This window comes from Chaetura pelagica, unplaced genomic scaffold, assembly GCF_000747805.2.
Source record: "Chaetura pelagica isolate M959 unplaced genomic scaffold, ChaPel_1.0 scaffold743, whole genome shotgun sequence".
NCBI classification, from domain to species: domain Eukaryota; kingdom Metazoa; phylum Chordata; class Aves; order Apodiformes; family Apodidae; genus Chaetura; species Chaetura pelagica.
Window position 1 is genome coordinate 180,753 of NW_009952703.1, and position 16,752 is coordinate 197,504.

General features: G+C 49.4%; 1 protein-coding gene across 1 annotated transcript; it reads right to left on the reverse strand.

Moving 5' to 3' along the window:
• Positions 1–10,262: 10,262 nt before the first annotated feature.
• On the reverse strand, positions 10,263–16,340 carry RACGAP1 (Rac GTPase activating protein 1). Its single transcript, XM_009994063.1, has 16 exons — positions 16,256–16,340; positions 15,644–15,846; positions 15,171–15,307; positions 14,910–14,979; positions 14,637–14,690; positions 13,820–13,897; positions 13,590–13,701; positions 13,286–13,416; positions 12,908–13,072; positions 12,414–12,509; positions 12,011–12,209; positions 11,581–11,686; positions 11,271–11,403; positions 11,006–11,141; positions 10,646–10,745; positions 10,263–10,326 (listed from the first exon to the last, which is right to left on the reverse strand). Exons 1-16 carry the CDS (start codon positions 16,338–16,340, stop codon positions 10,263–10,265), a joined length of 1,869 nt encoding a protein of 622 aa, XP_009992365.1.
• Positions 16,341–16,752: the final 412 nt, after the last annotated feature.

Below are 16,752 nucleotides of genomic sequence, written 5' to 3' on the forward strand. Positions count from 1 at the left end.
ATTCCTGCAGGATCCTGCCATTTCTCAGCTTTGTTGGTGTAAAAGAGCATTTTGCCCCTTTCCAGCACGTGTTGAGATCCACTTGGAGCTGCTCCTGCCCTGCAAAAAGGAGGACAACATTGTATGACAGAGGGACTGAGGGAAAACCCATGATTGAAGGAGGAATCAGCTCTTCATTAATGCTGGTTTCTGCCCCCATACCACTTGTATGGGGGATGCAGGGGATCCTCATGTTTCCAGGGCTGGGAATGGGACCAGTAAGGACTTTTCTGTGGGACAGCAGGCAGGATGAGGCCTGGCTCCTCCTGAGCTGTGACACCTCAGCCTGGCTCCTCCTGAGCTGTGACATCTCAGCCTGGCTCCAAGAGAGCATCCTGCACCATTATCCTGCTTGTGGGAAGGCTGGGACAGGCTCTGCTGAGGTTCCTCTGCATGTCCAGGCTGGGATGATGAAAACAAAGCTGCTGCTTTCTGGGTTATTTATAAAGCAAGCTGGGCAAATAAACTTGTCCTGCCCAGAATGGTCAAGGTTAGGAATCCATAGTTCTTTTCCTATGGGGACCTTGTTTGTGACTCATTCCCGGCAGCTGCTCAGGGGCTTCCAGTCCATGAGCTGGAAGGGATGAGCCTTCCAAGGGGAGGGATGGCTTGGCTGGGGCAGCTGAAGGTTCCCTGCAAGGACCGAGCCTGGTCCATCCTCCTTTGTTACTGTCAAGCGAAGATCTGCTCCGAAAAACGGGCGGTGATGCAAGCAAAGGCTGTTTGGGAATCCCAGAAAACTGGCTGGGGCACCATCTGGAGGCAGTTTCTGGAAGCTGCGGGAACATCTCAAGTCCTTTCACTTGGTGGGGTGGGATGAAGCTGCTGTCCCAGATGTGGGGTTTTTTTTTCCCCAGTCAGTATTTCCTGTGCCCCTAGAAACAGGGAGTTCCTTGAATCACCCTTTTTTCTCCTCTGCTGACTCTAACCTGTGCATTCGTGTCACCTGTGCCCAGGGGGTCACGTTTTGCCCCCTCTGCTCTTCATCAGTGCCTGGTGCCTGCAGCCCAGGGGGCTCTGCCTGAAGAGGGGAAACTCTTCCCCATCCCTTCTCCAGAAACACTTACTCTGGTTTCACTGCGTTTGATTTGTTATCGATTCCCCTAAGATTTCCTTTCAAGAACCAGGCTGCCTGAAAGTATCTTCTGCAGGGTTTGACCACAACTGTTATCCCTCCCTATCTCTCAGACAGCACGTGGGCAGCAGGGAGGGCTGCTCTGTTTGCTCTCGGAGCCTCCCCTGTTTCCATTCTGCTGATGCTGAGAAGGGCTGTGATTTCTCAGCAGGGCTCTCCCGCACGTCCCGGCACGTTCCTCAACTCAGCACCAAGCAAGATGGGCTCTGCAGCCTTCACTGGAGGCTGGAGCAGGTTCTTTGCAGGGATTTACTTTCTCTAAACTCACCATTCAGGTTGTTCACAAAGACAACTTGATTTTTCCAGACGTGCAGCTCGGAGATCAGTTTTCTTCACGGCTGATCGAGGTTTCCTGCATAATGAGTCAAGCCTTTGTTGCTGATTCCTGAGGAATTCTCACTAAATCCTGCACAGGCCTGGAAAACCTTCAGCCTCTCTGCCTGTCCCAGGCTCTGGGGGCTGCTCTGGGTGCTGCTCACCCTCAGCAGGTGAACAGCTCAGGGTGTGAGTTTCAGGGCGACACATCTTCGAGCGTTGGGTGTTTTTTTTTCTCTATACGTCCTATGTTCACAATATTAAACACTTCCTTCCCCTTTAGCCCTGGAGGCCGTTCTGAAAGCTGGAAGCCCCAGTGTCTGTTTGAGCAGGGCCTCTCTATCACCAGAATCTGCTTATCTACAGCTGAAAGGAAGCTCAGCTTGGCTGCTGGGTTCCAGCTCCGGATGAAACACCCGCGCGCACCGAGGGTTGACGAGCGAGGGGCCGAGATGCTGCTCCCCAGGAACAGCGCCTGGGAAAACAATCCAGGGCTCTTGTTTCACACAGTCAGCGGTTGCGGGGCCAAAGTTGCTGCTGGGACCATCCCAGCACCATGGGATGAGTTCAAAGCCTTGAAGGGAAGAGTTCCCGGGAGCTTTAGGGAGAGAGAGGGGGTTGAGGGACTCGATAAACACCCGCATGGGGAGCAGCGTCTTGGAAGTGAAACATCAAACAAAACCTGTCAGATGAAATACGATCACAAGGAGTGAATTAAGTCACTAGAAGGAGCTGGGCAGGTTAAGAGCTCTCTGTTGAAAAGGGAGAGTTTGATATTTCTAAGTGTCTTTGCATCCCCCCCGCCCAGCATCCCTCAGGGCACGGAACGTGCTCTTGATGCTGGGCTAAAAATACCCCACGGGGGAAGGCTCTGACAGCTCCTCACTGCTTCAGGTTCTTTGAACTGAAAAAGACAAAAACAACACATGAGGAAAGAATGTCTTTGTGGGCCACGGGGCCCTGGAGAAGGCTTTGGCCAAGCAGCAGATACAAAGCCAGTGTCCATCATGTTTGCACCCAGCTGTGTCCCCAGAGGTGGGCTACGAAGCTGCCATAACAACATGAGCACCTTGTGCTGCTTCTTGTCTAATTCCACTTGTAGTTGAAGCCCCTGAAGCAGCTCGGGGATGGTGCTGCATCCAGAGCAGCACCAGGGCTTTGCACCAGTTGGCTCAGATACCTCCTGGAGGAGAACAAGTGGATGAAGAAGAAAAAGCTCCTAGGAAAGGCTGTTGTGAGGGGCTTAGAAGCACAAGGGAAAACTGCTGTCCTGGTGAGGTGGGTCCTGCAGGGTCAGGCTGGTGGATGTTCCTGGGTGAGAAATGGGCACTTTCAGCTCTGCTTGACAGAGCAGAGAGCTCGTCTCACTGGGTGGAAATTACAGTTTATATAAAACGAGTTCACCTCTGCCACTCGGTTTCCTGAAAGCTGCTGGAGGAAGGGTCAGAATCAGGGAGTGCCACAGTTTGTTGTCTTTTTCTAGAAGACACTGTGTGTTTTTATTCTCCCCCTTTATTTGTGTGTGTTTAGATAAAAGCCAGGACAAAGAGACTCTGCTGAACAGGCTCCAAGTCAAAGCCCAAGAAAACAACCTTCAATCTTGAGGGCTGAGCAGAGCAGTGGGTCATCAAACCCAGTTTTGCTCACACAGGAAATCACATCATGTAATCTCTTGTTTGTGTCTTTGGCCAAGGGTAAAACCCTTCTCAGCAAGGGTGACATTTGAGAGAGCAAAGCCCCAGGAGCGACACAGCATTTGAGGAAACAGATTTTTCAGGAACAGACAATAGAGTGGAGAACTGTTTGCAGAAATCTCCAGGTTCCATCCCTGTTTGGAAGAGCAGAGACCCAAGCTCAGCTTGAGCTGTTTCTTCATCAAGTAACACTTTAAAAATTATCCTTGTCCATAGCCACTTTGCACCATATTTTGGTTATCTTTAGTTAATTAACACTGCTGACAGAGCCTTGTTTCAAGGTGCATTTTAGTTTCCTGCTTGCAAATAAAACAATAATGTCTACCTACAGGAGCCTCTGTCAATAGAAGGGACAAAGAAAGATCCTCCTGGAACTGCAAAGACCAGTTCCATTTTTCCTGACCCATTTCTGTGACCTGCTCTTAAAAACTTGCTCTGCTTCTCCCCGTCCACTTTGCAGGGAAAGCACTGAAAATTCTCCTCAGAGTGGGGCTTGTTACTCAGTCCTGGACCCAGCCTGGAGTGGTTGTATCTTTAGCTTGCTCATGCACCATGTGGAACAGTGTCAAAAGCCATAAAATTGTATTTACTGCCTCTTCTGGGAGTGCAGCACTCAGAACATCACTGCAGAAGTAAATTATCTTAGCCTGGGATGGCTGCATCTTGCCAAATGAGCATTGCCTGCTACTCATTTGCTTTGCTTGTCGTTGGTAGGTGCTGACAAACAACGTGTGGAACTGCTTGTTCCACACTGGTTTCCCAGATCCCAACACCACATCATTCTCTCCTCATCTTAAAAAGGAGACTGAAGAGGAAACCTTTGGCATTTTTCTTGACCATTCTCCACCCTCTCTGGGTCAGGGAAGTCTCTCTTCTCAGCTTTCTCCCACCTGTTGAATGGTTTTAATCTTTCCCAGATGAGCTGAAAACATACAAGGCATGGAAGTGCTTTCCAGCCTGTTGCTTCCTTACTCTGTTGAGATTCTTCCCCTTGTACCACTCATATCAATTACAATCCTTATCTGATCACTCACCCTTTGAAGTTACACTGACATATTTCTACCTTCTTGGCATTATCCACTATCAGCTGCTTCTCCTGGGAAAGACTTAGATCTGCTGTTTCCTTTGTCTCTCCTCTCCAAAGACTGGAATTTGCCTGTTATTTATAACCCCATAGCCAGGGAAGAATCCAAGGAGCTGTGGAATCAGCTGTGGTTCATCTCAGATACAACCAGAGGAAGTTCTCCTGAGCTAACTGGTCACAGATGTCCAAGGGACCTTTTCTTTTCCTTCCATGGAACTTTCTATCAGTTCAGCCACATTTCAGAACTTTTACATCCTTCAAACCCATGTAAAGCACCAAAACAGTTCCCTGGGGAGGGAACTTCTCCCCTGCTCTTACCCACAGCTGCTGCTAACTAGTCCAAGTCTACCATGTTCTATTTGTTTCCAGGTTGTGCAGGAAACAGATTCATCAATATCTCTATAATTGTAATTAACACACTTTAAATCACCCCCTATTCTTCTTTCTTTCTACACATTAGGTTGGGTTGTCATCACTTCAGCTCCTCTTCTTTTCCCATTGCTCTCAGTTTGGCTCAGAACTGTGTGTAACTGCTGCAATCTTATCAACAATCTGAACACCACCATTTCTCATGGGTTTTCTGCCACGATAGCAGGACCACAGGCCTTTGGACCAGCAGTTGGCTGCTGGAAGCTGAGAATCTGATTTTCTCTTCTGCTTTCCTTCATGAATAACCTTACCAATCCCACAGATTCCTTTTCCTGTGGGTCTGGAACTGGGATGCTCTGCACTATACCCAGTCTTGGGGATGGCAGGAAGGCCACAGCCCCTCTCAGGGAAGGAGCTGGGTCAAAAGGAGGAGCTGGTCCCAGCTCTCTGGCTCTGAAGCCCTCAGCACCCTCACATCTTGCTGCTCTTCACTGCTGCTGCCTGCCCAGATCAGCCCCTGGTGCTCTGGAGTTCCCAGCCTCTCAGCAGCAAAGCTCTGGGCTTATCAGCACATCAGAGCAGTTGGAAGACAGTTGAGTGTCTCTCCGGGTGCTGATAGAGGGAAGGCTTTGCTCTGGGAGATAAGCAGCCCTCCCTGAGGAGCCAGGGGAGTTCGTTGGTATCAAGAGTGTCTTCCAGCACTTTGCAGCCTTTGGACGTGCAGAGGGTGAGGTGGTCACGTAGACAGCAGCCACTGGGGCTCTGTTTTTGAGGTCAGTAACTGAACCCCTCACTATCATCTCTTTTCTTCTCCCTGGCAATATTTTTCTCTCCCTGATCAAGCTTCTGCAGTGGCCTCACCAGGCTGTAAACAGACAGTCGAATCCCCCTGGTTTTGGATGGTAGATGAATTCAGGAGAGATAAGCACTTCAGGAAGGTATTTCAGCCCAAGATTTTGAAATGCTCAACAGCTCCTTGTTCTGCTCTCTGTACACGCCTGCAAAGCTGCTCAGCTCTTCCTGCAGGTTGTGAGTCACAGTTTTGTAAGAATCCCCCTCCAGTTTTGAGGGGAACCAGGAGTGAAGCTAATCCCTGCCCCTCCAGAGCTCCCTGCACCATCCCAGGGCAGCAAACTCAGCCTCTGGTGGTTACGTGTCACCTGGTGCTCAGACATGAGTGAAGCAGAACATCTGGGCCACCTTTGGTTGGAGGAATTCACCAGATCCAAGTTCCAGCATCAAGTGTTTAAACAAGTGTAGGAATCAGGCCCAGAGAGGCTGTTCCCTTTCCAAAGCATTTGAAAACAAGGAGGTCAAACCTTTTGGCAAAGCAGAAGCTGTTTTTACACAATGTTGCTCTCACAGCTTCAATATACATTATATGGAAAAAAAACCATTTCCTTTTTCCTTTCCAACTTGCTGCCCAGTCATTTTCTTGGGCCCTTCCTACCTCTGTTGTGAAGGAGGATGAGTGTCCTCCCTGGGCAGCTCCTGCTGTTTTCTCCCTCCATGTTCACACCCAAGGGAAACCACCACATTTCCATATATAGGTTTTTTTCCAACCAAACAAGGGGGCAGGAGAGAAATAGGAATCTTGTGAAAAAATACTCCAGCTGCAAGACAGAAATGGAGAAGTGGTACAAAAGCTCATCTGCTTCTTCAGAGGCTGGGGAGAAGGGCAGAGCTGACAGCTCCTGGATGGAAATCCTCTGCCATCTGCTGGCACCCAGGGACAAAGCCATGTCTGGAGTGAGAAGCAACTACAACAGGAGACAACAGGCACCTCTGAAGGATGCAAGGCATTTTCTGGGAGAAGTGCTATAGATTTTGGTTTAGTAAAAGCTACTGCAACCCTCTGCATGTTCTCTGTACCTGAGCAGGGGGAGAACACAGGCTTTTCCTGGAGGAGTGTGTCCATCCAGAGGCAGGACTGCACAGCCAAGAGGAGCAGTGTGATCCAAAAGGTGCAGCAGAAACTGAAGCCACTTTTTTTGTCACCTGTCTTCTTACTCGAGGAAGCCTCACCTGCACTTCAACGGCAACAAGGAAGTTGGATGCAGTGAGATTATTCAGCCAGGAGCCAAACTGCCTCAGGATGATCCTCCTGCCACACCTCAAGGTTATTTTTAGCTTTGGCCTTTGCTGAACCTCCTTGAAATGTCCTGACCCCCCAGGCACTGTTTTCAGAACAGCATTTCCAGGCTCTGTCTTTTCCCACTTCATGCTGCAGACCCCTCTGGGGGCTCAGAGCCCTTCCATTGTGTCCAAAAAAGAATTGGGCTGAGTCTGGATTTTTCTTTTTCTTTTCCATGCCTGAGAAAGTAACCAGTTCACTTGGTCCCAGATGACTGCTTCCTACAGACCATGCCACATGTCCACTCAGAGGTTCTCTCAAGCACAACAGCCACTACAAAGATGGAAACCAGGGTCTGGATGTCCATGCTTTCCCACTGGCAGCAGCAGGCTGGGGTAAAGGAACAAGACAAGCAGCTTCATTCCCAAGGGATGGAGGGGGCTGGAATGCCAGGCTGGTCCAAGCCCTCCCAAGTGGGCAACAGAGGTTCCATATGACAGACAAGTGTTTTTCCACACTCAAGGAACATCTGAGCCAATAAACCAGGATTTCATTTCAATCAGAGAATCTGATCAGCATTATTTGATGTAACAGAACTGGTTTGGACCCAAGGACTCTTTCCAAGTTCTCACCAAAGCTGTTTGTATTTTTCTTCTCTGCATCCTACAGCAGCATTTTGCTTTTCCTTCCCACCATTAATCTCTCCCACCACAAGCCTGGCCTGCACTTCCTGCTTGGCTGCATGGCAGGTAGTTTTCCCACTTACTGTTATTTTTGATTTCCATCCAAGCTTTGTGTGATATTAATAGTTACTTCACAGCACCGGAATCTTCCTCAAATTTGTCCTAATATTAGCAGGAGAAAGAGCCAAGAGCTGAGGCCTGAGGGACTGGAGCTTGCAATGTCCTGCCAGCACTGCCCAGAGCCCAGCTCAACCCCAGGGAGCCAGAACATGGAATGCCAGCTTGGAAGGGACCTTAAGTATCATCTTGGTCCAAACCAACATCTGTGTCACCCAGCTCCCAGCCCCATCCTGGCCACAGCAGCAGCAGAGCAGCAGCTCGTGCCAGCCAAAGCACACAGAAAATGCTTACAGAGGTTGAAGAATTAGGGCTTATTGGTGGTCTAATTAATGCCTCAGCCTAATCAAGAGACAGCAATCACTTCCCATTCATCCCATACTAACAACTAATACCCAAATTACCCATTTCTATTAAAGGCTGTCAGTAATTAAGAGAACAGACAGAAGTATCTGCCCCATTCCCCTGGTGACAAAGCCTCCCTGCTGCCCTGCCTTGCTGCAGTGACTCACCAGGGTCCTGAGGGGGGAAGTGATATTGAAGGGTTATGTTTTCTTCTTTGCTGGGAGGAACATGATGATAAGGTTGATGGTTTCTCCCTCCTCAGTTTAGGCTCTACTTGGGGCTATTTCTTTATGTGTTTTCTATTACTCTCTGTACTTGAATTGTCCTTCACAAAGCTGCAATTCCATGTTACATCCAGATATATTCTTCACCCTGCATTTTACTCCTTTTTTTTTGTGTTACCTCTAAGGCCACTTTCTATCACCTGCCAAGGCTGTGTTCTTCACTGCTCAGGAATGGATCGCTGAGGTGTTCCCAGCCCTGGGACCTCCTGTGCCCAAGGACTGCAACACTGACCCTCTGAGCACATCAGATTCACCACAGGCACAGCCTCTGTCCCTCAGCTACACAAACCTGTGCCAATCCAGTTGATAACAATCAATGAGGTAACAGCCACCTTGGTGCTGGGCAGGTGCTGTGCCAGGTAAACAACCTAAACAAACTACAGCAAAGTTGCAGGCAGGTCAGGGCAGATCCAGTTAAAACCAGCCCAACAAGCCCCAGAGCCAAGGTCTACATCCTGCAGCCCAGTGGTCTCCTCCTTTACCTCAGCCCTGGAGCTTTTATGCAAAGAGTCCTTTTTCAGTAGAGAGGAGGACTCTCAGGATGCTGGGCTCTGATCTACAGCAACTCCAAGAATTGCTTCCCCCCTAAGATCACCTGTTGCTGAGGGTCTTGATGAGGGTGGAGCACAGGATAGTCTTTTTCTCCAAATGTGTGTGCACCTCAGCCCCCTGCCTGACCACACCCTGGGGGTTTGCTTTGCTTTCCTGCACTGGTACCAGCTGTAAATCCCCCAGTTTCTGCTCCAGCAAGAAACAGACTAGGATCCAGTCTGGGAGAGGGCACTTCAGAAAAGGAGCAAGACACAGGATCTGCCTTAGTGCCCCCTCATGCACATCTGGAGAAACCACCAGAGGCCAGAACCACCCACCTGCCCTGGTGAACAACCCAGAACACCCACCAGCCCCAGTGGGGAGGGGAAGCAGCAGCCCCAGCTCCCTCATCACCTGCAGGGGGTCAGAGCCAGGGTGCAAACCTGGCAGGAGAAAACTTCACCCTCCAGACCCTGCAGCCAAAGGGAAAACAGACAACCCAGGCCACCACATTCAGCCCAGGCTATTTCACCTGCTGATACAATTCTGGGGACCAAAACTGTTCTTTTCCTTCCTCTTCTGGACCCATGAGCCACAGCCCAGTGCACGACCCTGCTCCCCAGCAGCAAAGACTGCAGCTTCAGTGGTCCTTGGGGCAGGAGCTACTCAGAGCTCAGCACCTCAGCCTGTTGTAACCAGGCCCTGCTCAGAACTCCAGAGCACAATAAAACACACCAGCCAGGGCACAGAACCACAGGTCACACAGAACATCATGATTTACTGAACTGCACAGATCAGGAGTTTTACCAGAGCTCAATAAAAACAGCCACTTTATAAACTTTTGTACATGCTGCACAAATCTCTTGGGCAAGGTGACACAGCCCAGGTTGGGAAAGCAGGGACTCCCAAAAGCAAAGGTGCTCTTAAACTACCCTCATTCCCCTCACCACTCTAAGCAGCACTAGCCATTCATTTAGACTACCCAGGAATCCTTTGGGTTTGCATCTACAGACAGTCCTCTACAAAATGTTCCCCCTTGTAAACAGCATCAGAAAATGTGTCTGCAGAAAAGGTCAGTCCCTCCTGCAGGTACCTGAGCAGCCTCTGCCCCTCAGCCCAGTCCAACACTGCCATCCTCAGGAGCAGAGCTGCACCACCACAGCACAGGCTCACAATTCCAGACCTCGGAGCTGTTGGAAAAGATGGAATTCTAACCAAGTTCAATCAGGGTGTCATTGCTGTGTGAAGAGCAACCAAGGGACTTCTTAAACAAACAACAAGCTTCTAATCCTTGTATGACTGCTCCACTTCAGACTGGATGCTACTGAAAAGTGAGAGTTTCTTGAGCACTTTTTAATATCACTTTGAACAGGCCCTGCAAGTTATTGTCTTCAACGATACTAAGTACAGTGAAACATTAGATAATAAAAATAAATTGCACAGTAAAATCCCATTAAAAGCCTCAGTTAAGCTGAAAGATAAAAGAATAAAAGATCTTATTATGTAAGCTGCCAAGGGCTGTGGAGAAAACTTGCATTTCCTGGACATGTTGGTGTGCAAGGGTTGGGACAACGAGAGCTCCCAGGTCCACTTCACTTCAGCACAGGAGAGGCAAAGAAGGTGCCCTGATGCCCAAGCTTGCTTTTGCTCCCAAATCTAGTTCAAGAGAAGTAGAAAAACCATCAGGTTTAGATCTGGGGTATAGATGTCCAACATTTCTCCTTTCCCAGGTGTCATTCACCCAAATTTGACCCACCTCCCAGGCAAAGTGTTCCTCTCCCCACCAGAAGATGATGCTCATGAACCATTAGGCAGCTCACACTGTTACTACAGCACTGATTGAGGGAGAGCTGAGTGAGTGGAGAATCCAGGCTGCTCCCAGAGCTGGGTCCAAGTCTATTTTCAGTTATCCTTGAACACCCAAAACTATTGCAGTCATTCCAACAGCTTCATAACAACACCCACTGACACTTACTTGGGGGTGAAGGTCGACCTGACCCTCTGGGACAGGGAGCTGGAGGATGGTGTCTTGGAGAGCTGCCGCTCTGGAGTGGTGAGGGGTCCAAGCATGCTCACTGCCAGGAAGGAAGCAGAGAAATGAGCAGCATGAGGACAGCTGAAGTTTTCATTGCCATGCAAGGAACACTAGACATTCCCTAGCATCTGTCAAAAACACTAGACAAATCTGGTATTTTCCTGGCACGCTTCTCCTCCCTCTTCCTCCACAAAGCAGGCAGGAATGGTTGGCTCCAACAGCCTGGCAAGCAGCTTGGATTGAGGGTCATTATTTTTAGCAGGGCAGCTGCCCAGACAGCAGAGCAGCACCAGGGGCTACCTTTGCCATCTGGTGTCTGGGGAGTGAAGTAGGCATTGCTGTTCTCAATGACATGGGCTGGGTCAATGTTTTCTTGCTCCACCATTATCTGCTGGCTCCAGTAGTCCATGGGCAGCAGCAGCAGTCTCTCCACAACCTACAGAGACACCAGCACTCAGCTTTGACACAGACACCTCCACACATCACCTCAGCTGTCCAGGAATGCATGAGAATTTTGGAAATAGGCCCTTCAATCCCCCCAGGTCAGTCCCCTCTGCTGACCTACCTTGGGCTGCCTCTTAGTGTCCTGCAGGAGAGTCACTGGGTCAGGATCAGACACCGCGTGGGCAACTATTGTGGGGCCAAAGACTTTGGCCAAGTTGGGAATGTCCATCTTAGTGTCTGGGCTCTGAGCCACCCTATGTGAAAATACATTGAGAAAGAGAGAAAGTAGCTTCTCCTCTTGTCCCACACACTTCAGCCTCTGAATAAGGTGTTGTTTTTTTTCCCCCAGAATGAAGACTTTGTGCTCCTGAGCAGTATCAAAAGCCCTTCAGAGAGAGAACCTTCAGAACAACCAGCCCATTTGAACATACCTCTGGAGGTGAACCATGAGGAAAGCCAGGGTGTCCCTGTTGGCCTGAGGGAGCTCTCCAACTGCTTGGTACATAGCAGCAATGCTGTTGTCCTCATCTGAGATTTCTGGGGGAGGAAAAAAACCCCATGTTTAGACCTCAGAAAGCGGTCCCAGAGGCACAGCTGTGATAATCCCCTCACAGGAACAGCTAATCTGAGAAACAAGGAAGCCAGAAACTTCATGAATAATTTTGTACCCTGCCCAAGCACTAGAACTTGGGTTTTAACCCTTCCAAACCAGCCCAGCAGGAGAGAGAACTTCTCAACACTGCACATCAACACAGCTGCACGTGAGGGCTTCAGGGAGCACTGAGCTCTGACAGGTCACAGTTCACCTGTGACCACCAAGCCTAGGGCAAGAGTTGGAGGTGTCACTTAGCAACTCCTCACCTGCAGCTTCCATAAAAGTCTTGTTTAACCGGAACGTGAGCAGAGGTTCCTTCAGGCTGCGCAGGAAGTCCTTCAGAAGGCCACAGATAGCATGGATATCATCCACTTTACTGAGCAAGGGCATGTTTTTTGATCTAAGGAACTTCTCTTTCAGCTCCCTCACTGTCTTGTCACAGCCAGAGATGCGGTACAGGCCAGTCTGGTCAGAGGAAACACTGCTTAGAGGCAGAGCATCAACCACACTCCCACCCTCTCCCCACACCTGAGCACCCTCCAGACACTGTTGCTCTCTCAGTCACCCACAGAGCAGCACTACACACCATAAAGAAGAGATATTTGGGTTGTTTCCCTGCCACCACAACCCATTTCATTAGCACTGTTTCACATCTCATTTTCTCTTTACCTCATGCAGCCCTCGCTGCTCAATCTCATTAACACAGTGCACTATGATGGAAGGGATCATTGGAGGAGTAGAAGGGACAAAGTCCATCAAAGTACCCTGGGAGGCAGAAGGGAAAATGAAAAACAAACAGATACTTGGTCCTTAAAACACAGAAAATAACCTCTCAAGAATTCAGTGAGATCTAGGTTTTAAAAACAAACATGATTTCTCTTTCCCCAGCCCAGAGAAGAGCAGCACATCCATCCTGCAGCCTTGCAGGATTGCTTTCCCAGAGCTGCCACGTTCACAGCTCAACACCCTCCTCACACCACATCCCACCACCACCCTGGTTCCCAACCCATCCACCAGCAAGCTCCTGGTTTGTCTCCCTGTGCAGCTCTAGCCACAGCAGCTCTACTGGAGCAGGCAGGCTCCTTGGGGCCCAAGCAGGTTCTAATTCCAACCAACCTGAGCCCAGCTGTTGGCAGCTGTGCTGTCCCACCCTGCAGACTGACCTCTCCAATCCTGACAGGAGTGCCTGCCAAGGTGGGGATGCAGGGCAGGGGGCAGCGCTCCCGGCACTCCGGATGAGCCACCACGCGGCAGTCCCTGCACTTCAGGGAGATTTTCCCAAATTTCACTCTTTTGCCACATGGAACACACGATTCTGGCTTGATAACCTGGTGATTGGAGCACACGGGTGGGAGGAGATGAGTGCAGTGACACCAAATAACCACACAGGGTAACACACCCTGATCCGTGCTGGTGACCAGTCCCATCAGTACTGACTTGAGGACACGGTGCCTGAGCTTCTTATCAACACTTTAACATCACACAGGTTTAAAAAAAGGCAGGAGATGGTTTTTCAAGTTCCCCCTGCCTTGCAGACCCACCGTCTTGGAAACAAAGTCATGCAGCCTCACTCCTGCATTGCTCTGTGGGGTGCTGGAGCCATCACTCTCCAGTTTGGGCCCCAGCTGCTTGCTGCCAATGCTTGACTCGCTGCTCCAAGGCTGCAAAGGACCTGAAGGACAGAAGAGGAAGAGCATGGACTGAAGGGAAACACCCTCCACAACCTCTGCTTTAAAAGAAGCCAGAGGCCTGGGTCCTGGAGGGAGGTAACTGACATTCCAGGATCAGCTCCAGCCTGCTAAGTGGCATCTTGAGAACCAGGACAAGCAGAGACATGACACCTACCACTCTTCCTCCGGCTTCTCGAGGGCACAGTCTGGATGGTAGAGATGGCTTCAATTGGGCCCCCATCATTGGGGACCATCAGAGTTGTCTTTGCTACTATGGATTCATTTGCCTGTAACATGGAACATGCAGTTAGTGACAGAAGAACTGACAGGACACAGGGTTTTCTAGTTGGTTTGCCCTAGAAACAGTACTGTAACTGCACCCAAAGCCAGCTGGTGCCATCACACCTGGTCTGCTGTGGAGCCAATGGATCGGATTTTCTTCTGGGGACCTGATGGACCTTCAGTGAACTGCCTGGAAGAGCGCTGCAAAGACACAGGACATCTTGGTCTGAGGCAGGTGTGGTGGGGACCTGGTGTTACAGCAGTGCAGTAGCATGAGGACTGAACAATTGTCTGCACACCCCAGAGGCATTAGGCTCTTCCGTGGTACCTGTTCCTTATGGCAAACCTTGAAGCTGCCATGAAGTACCAGGAGGTCTCAATGTACTGCTCGTTCAAATCACTGTCCTAGCCAGCTTGATAATACAATTCAGGGGAAAGAAGGAGAAAAAGAGACAAACCACAAGAAACCCCACACACAAAAAAAGGACAACTAAACACACACAACTAAACAAGTCCCAGACTCTTCCCAACTCTGCTAGTGACAATTCCAGGCCATCCTTACCCACAGTAGCAGACCTGAACAAGCACAAGTTCCTTTACAGAATAGAAAAATACTAGCTTCCCACACTATTTTCCCCACATGTGGTAGCTGTTAATAATCCTCAAATACTTTCTTACAAACTCTACACCACAACAGAACAAAATTTGCTGAACTCCACTCCAGTAATTTCCAAGTAGACAAAAAAAACCACCTCAGGATTAACTTCCAAACCAAATCCACACAGCAGGTCTGCACTACAGCAGCAGCACATCCACCTGAAGTCTGATGGTGATTAGTAGCTCAGACATCATTACAGGTGGCTGTGAGATGCCAGATGGTGACATTGTGTCAGCCAAGGCTAACAAAGGAATCTGTTGGAAGGGGGAGAACAGAACTTACCCGCTTCTGTCTCCTTTTCAGCCTGACAGCTTTCACCACAGAGGAGTCCCAGTCCTGGGGGAAATGCACAGCACTGGTTAGCTCAGAGTAAACACCCCACAGCCTTTGGCTAGGTCTTTCATTAAGCTTTAGCCAACAGCACAGCAGAGAAATGCAGATCAGCTCTACCAGTTTAATACCACAACAATCTAAAAACAAGAGGCTTCTGGAGAGCACCCCACACCCCGAGGGTTTGATAGTGGAGGGAACCTTTAGAACTTGGAGCTACGTTACCAGTGACTCATCAGTCACGTCAAAGCTGATGTCTGACAGAATTGAGCCAGATTCATCTATTGTAGACAGCCTACAAGTCAAAAATGAGAAGAAACTTGTATCAGTTTGGCTTTCAGTCAGCCAGGGCTCCAGAACAATCTCACTGACTCAGAAAAGCTGCATTTCAAACTGGGATTGGATCAGTGCACTGTGGATCAGAGGGACAGGGCTGGACTGACATGTGGCACTTCTGTTGCTCAGACAAAACACTGGTTTCCTTACCTTTTGTTGCCTGAACCCCCAAGAGAAGCCTGAGGCCTGTTGAGAAAGGCCAGGGCTGATTTCTGCTCCTCACTGAGCTGGATGCTCCCAGAGGAATCACACATGAGCAGCTCCCGGATCAGCTGGATTTGCCGCTCCTGCGAAGGGAGAAAATATCAGGAGCTGCCAGAGGATAAACTGTGTGTAATTACTATGTGAACCAGCCTGGAGTGTAGGAGAAACCACAGACAGGCTCTCAGAACTTGTGTCAATAGGCAACAGTGGCTGCAGAGCACTGGCAGCTCAGCCCTCCACCAGAGCAGGGCAGGAGGCTGCTGCAAGGAGCTGAGCCCATTTGTTGCTGTTGGATTTTAACCCCCCTGAGAAAAAAAGGCAATGATGAGTGGCAGTCCTTGTTTTCCATAGATCAATGCAGTTTAATCACCTTGTCTCCACACTCTAGAGAACCAACTGGTAGTAAAGAAATTGCTCACCAGCTTCTCACAGTCTGTTTCAGCTTTTTGCCTCCGTTTGATCTCCACGTCCACTTGATTCCGGGCGTGTTTCAGCTTCACCTCCAGGGCACCACGTTCAGCCTCAGTTTTCATCAGCAGGTCTTTGTACCTGCCCAGCTCATGCTCTGTGCTCTGCAGCTTCCTCCGATACTCCTCAAAGTTCTTTGCCAACTGAATAAACTCTGGAGGAAGAGAGAGATGTATCTTGAGCTGCCCAGGCAGGCAGAGGAGATGCAGCAGCTCTCCCTTCGCTAGATCCCTAGTGGAGAAGTTGGGCTGTTGACCAACCCACCTACACTTTAGATTTTCATGAGATATTCCAGTTTTTCAGGCCAAGACCTTTGTGTATTAACCAGTAGAGCAAGACACAAGATCCTGTGTGGATGAAGTCAAGCAGAATGTGTCTCTGCCCACAAGTTCAGCCCTTGACTTCGTATTTCTTAATAAGTGGAAAAAACCCCCCTCAAATCTGACAACCTGTAGCAGCCTCATTACCCATAACATCAACAGGTTCAACAGCTAATAAGTGCTTTGCAAAGATGTTTCAGTTCTTACACCAAACACAGCACAACCCACAGACACAAAACTTACTGTATTCATCTCCTTCACTTAAAATTTCAGCCAGGTGCATCAGTTGATCATAGAGGCTCCTCAGGCTCAGCGTGGCCCTCTCCATCCTCCTGCCAAGAAACCAGAGCTAAACACAACAGCCCAGCCCTCTCTCCTCACCTCCTAACAGAAAACATGTTCCCAGCCCAAAGAAAGGAGAATCAGCTCCAGAATTAATTATTTTTTAATGGCTTTTAAGGCAGGCTTTAGAAGCTGCACAAATAAAAATACATTAGGAGTTGTGTTTTACGGCCATATGTGCATCTAAATTCTTCCCTAGGGATTAAGATCCTCAGCTCTCCAGCAGGCAGTTCTGCTCCCCACCTTCCTGCTTCAAACAAGTCTCCATTATACTGCAGGGGCTCAGAACCCAAGGGAAGAGGAAGGATCCCAAACTGTTCTCCTTCTGGAAGGCTGCAGAACACAGCTCATGCCCACACTTCAAATATCTTGGTACTAGAGAGGCCATTAAAAATCTG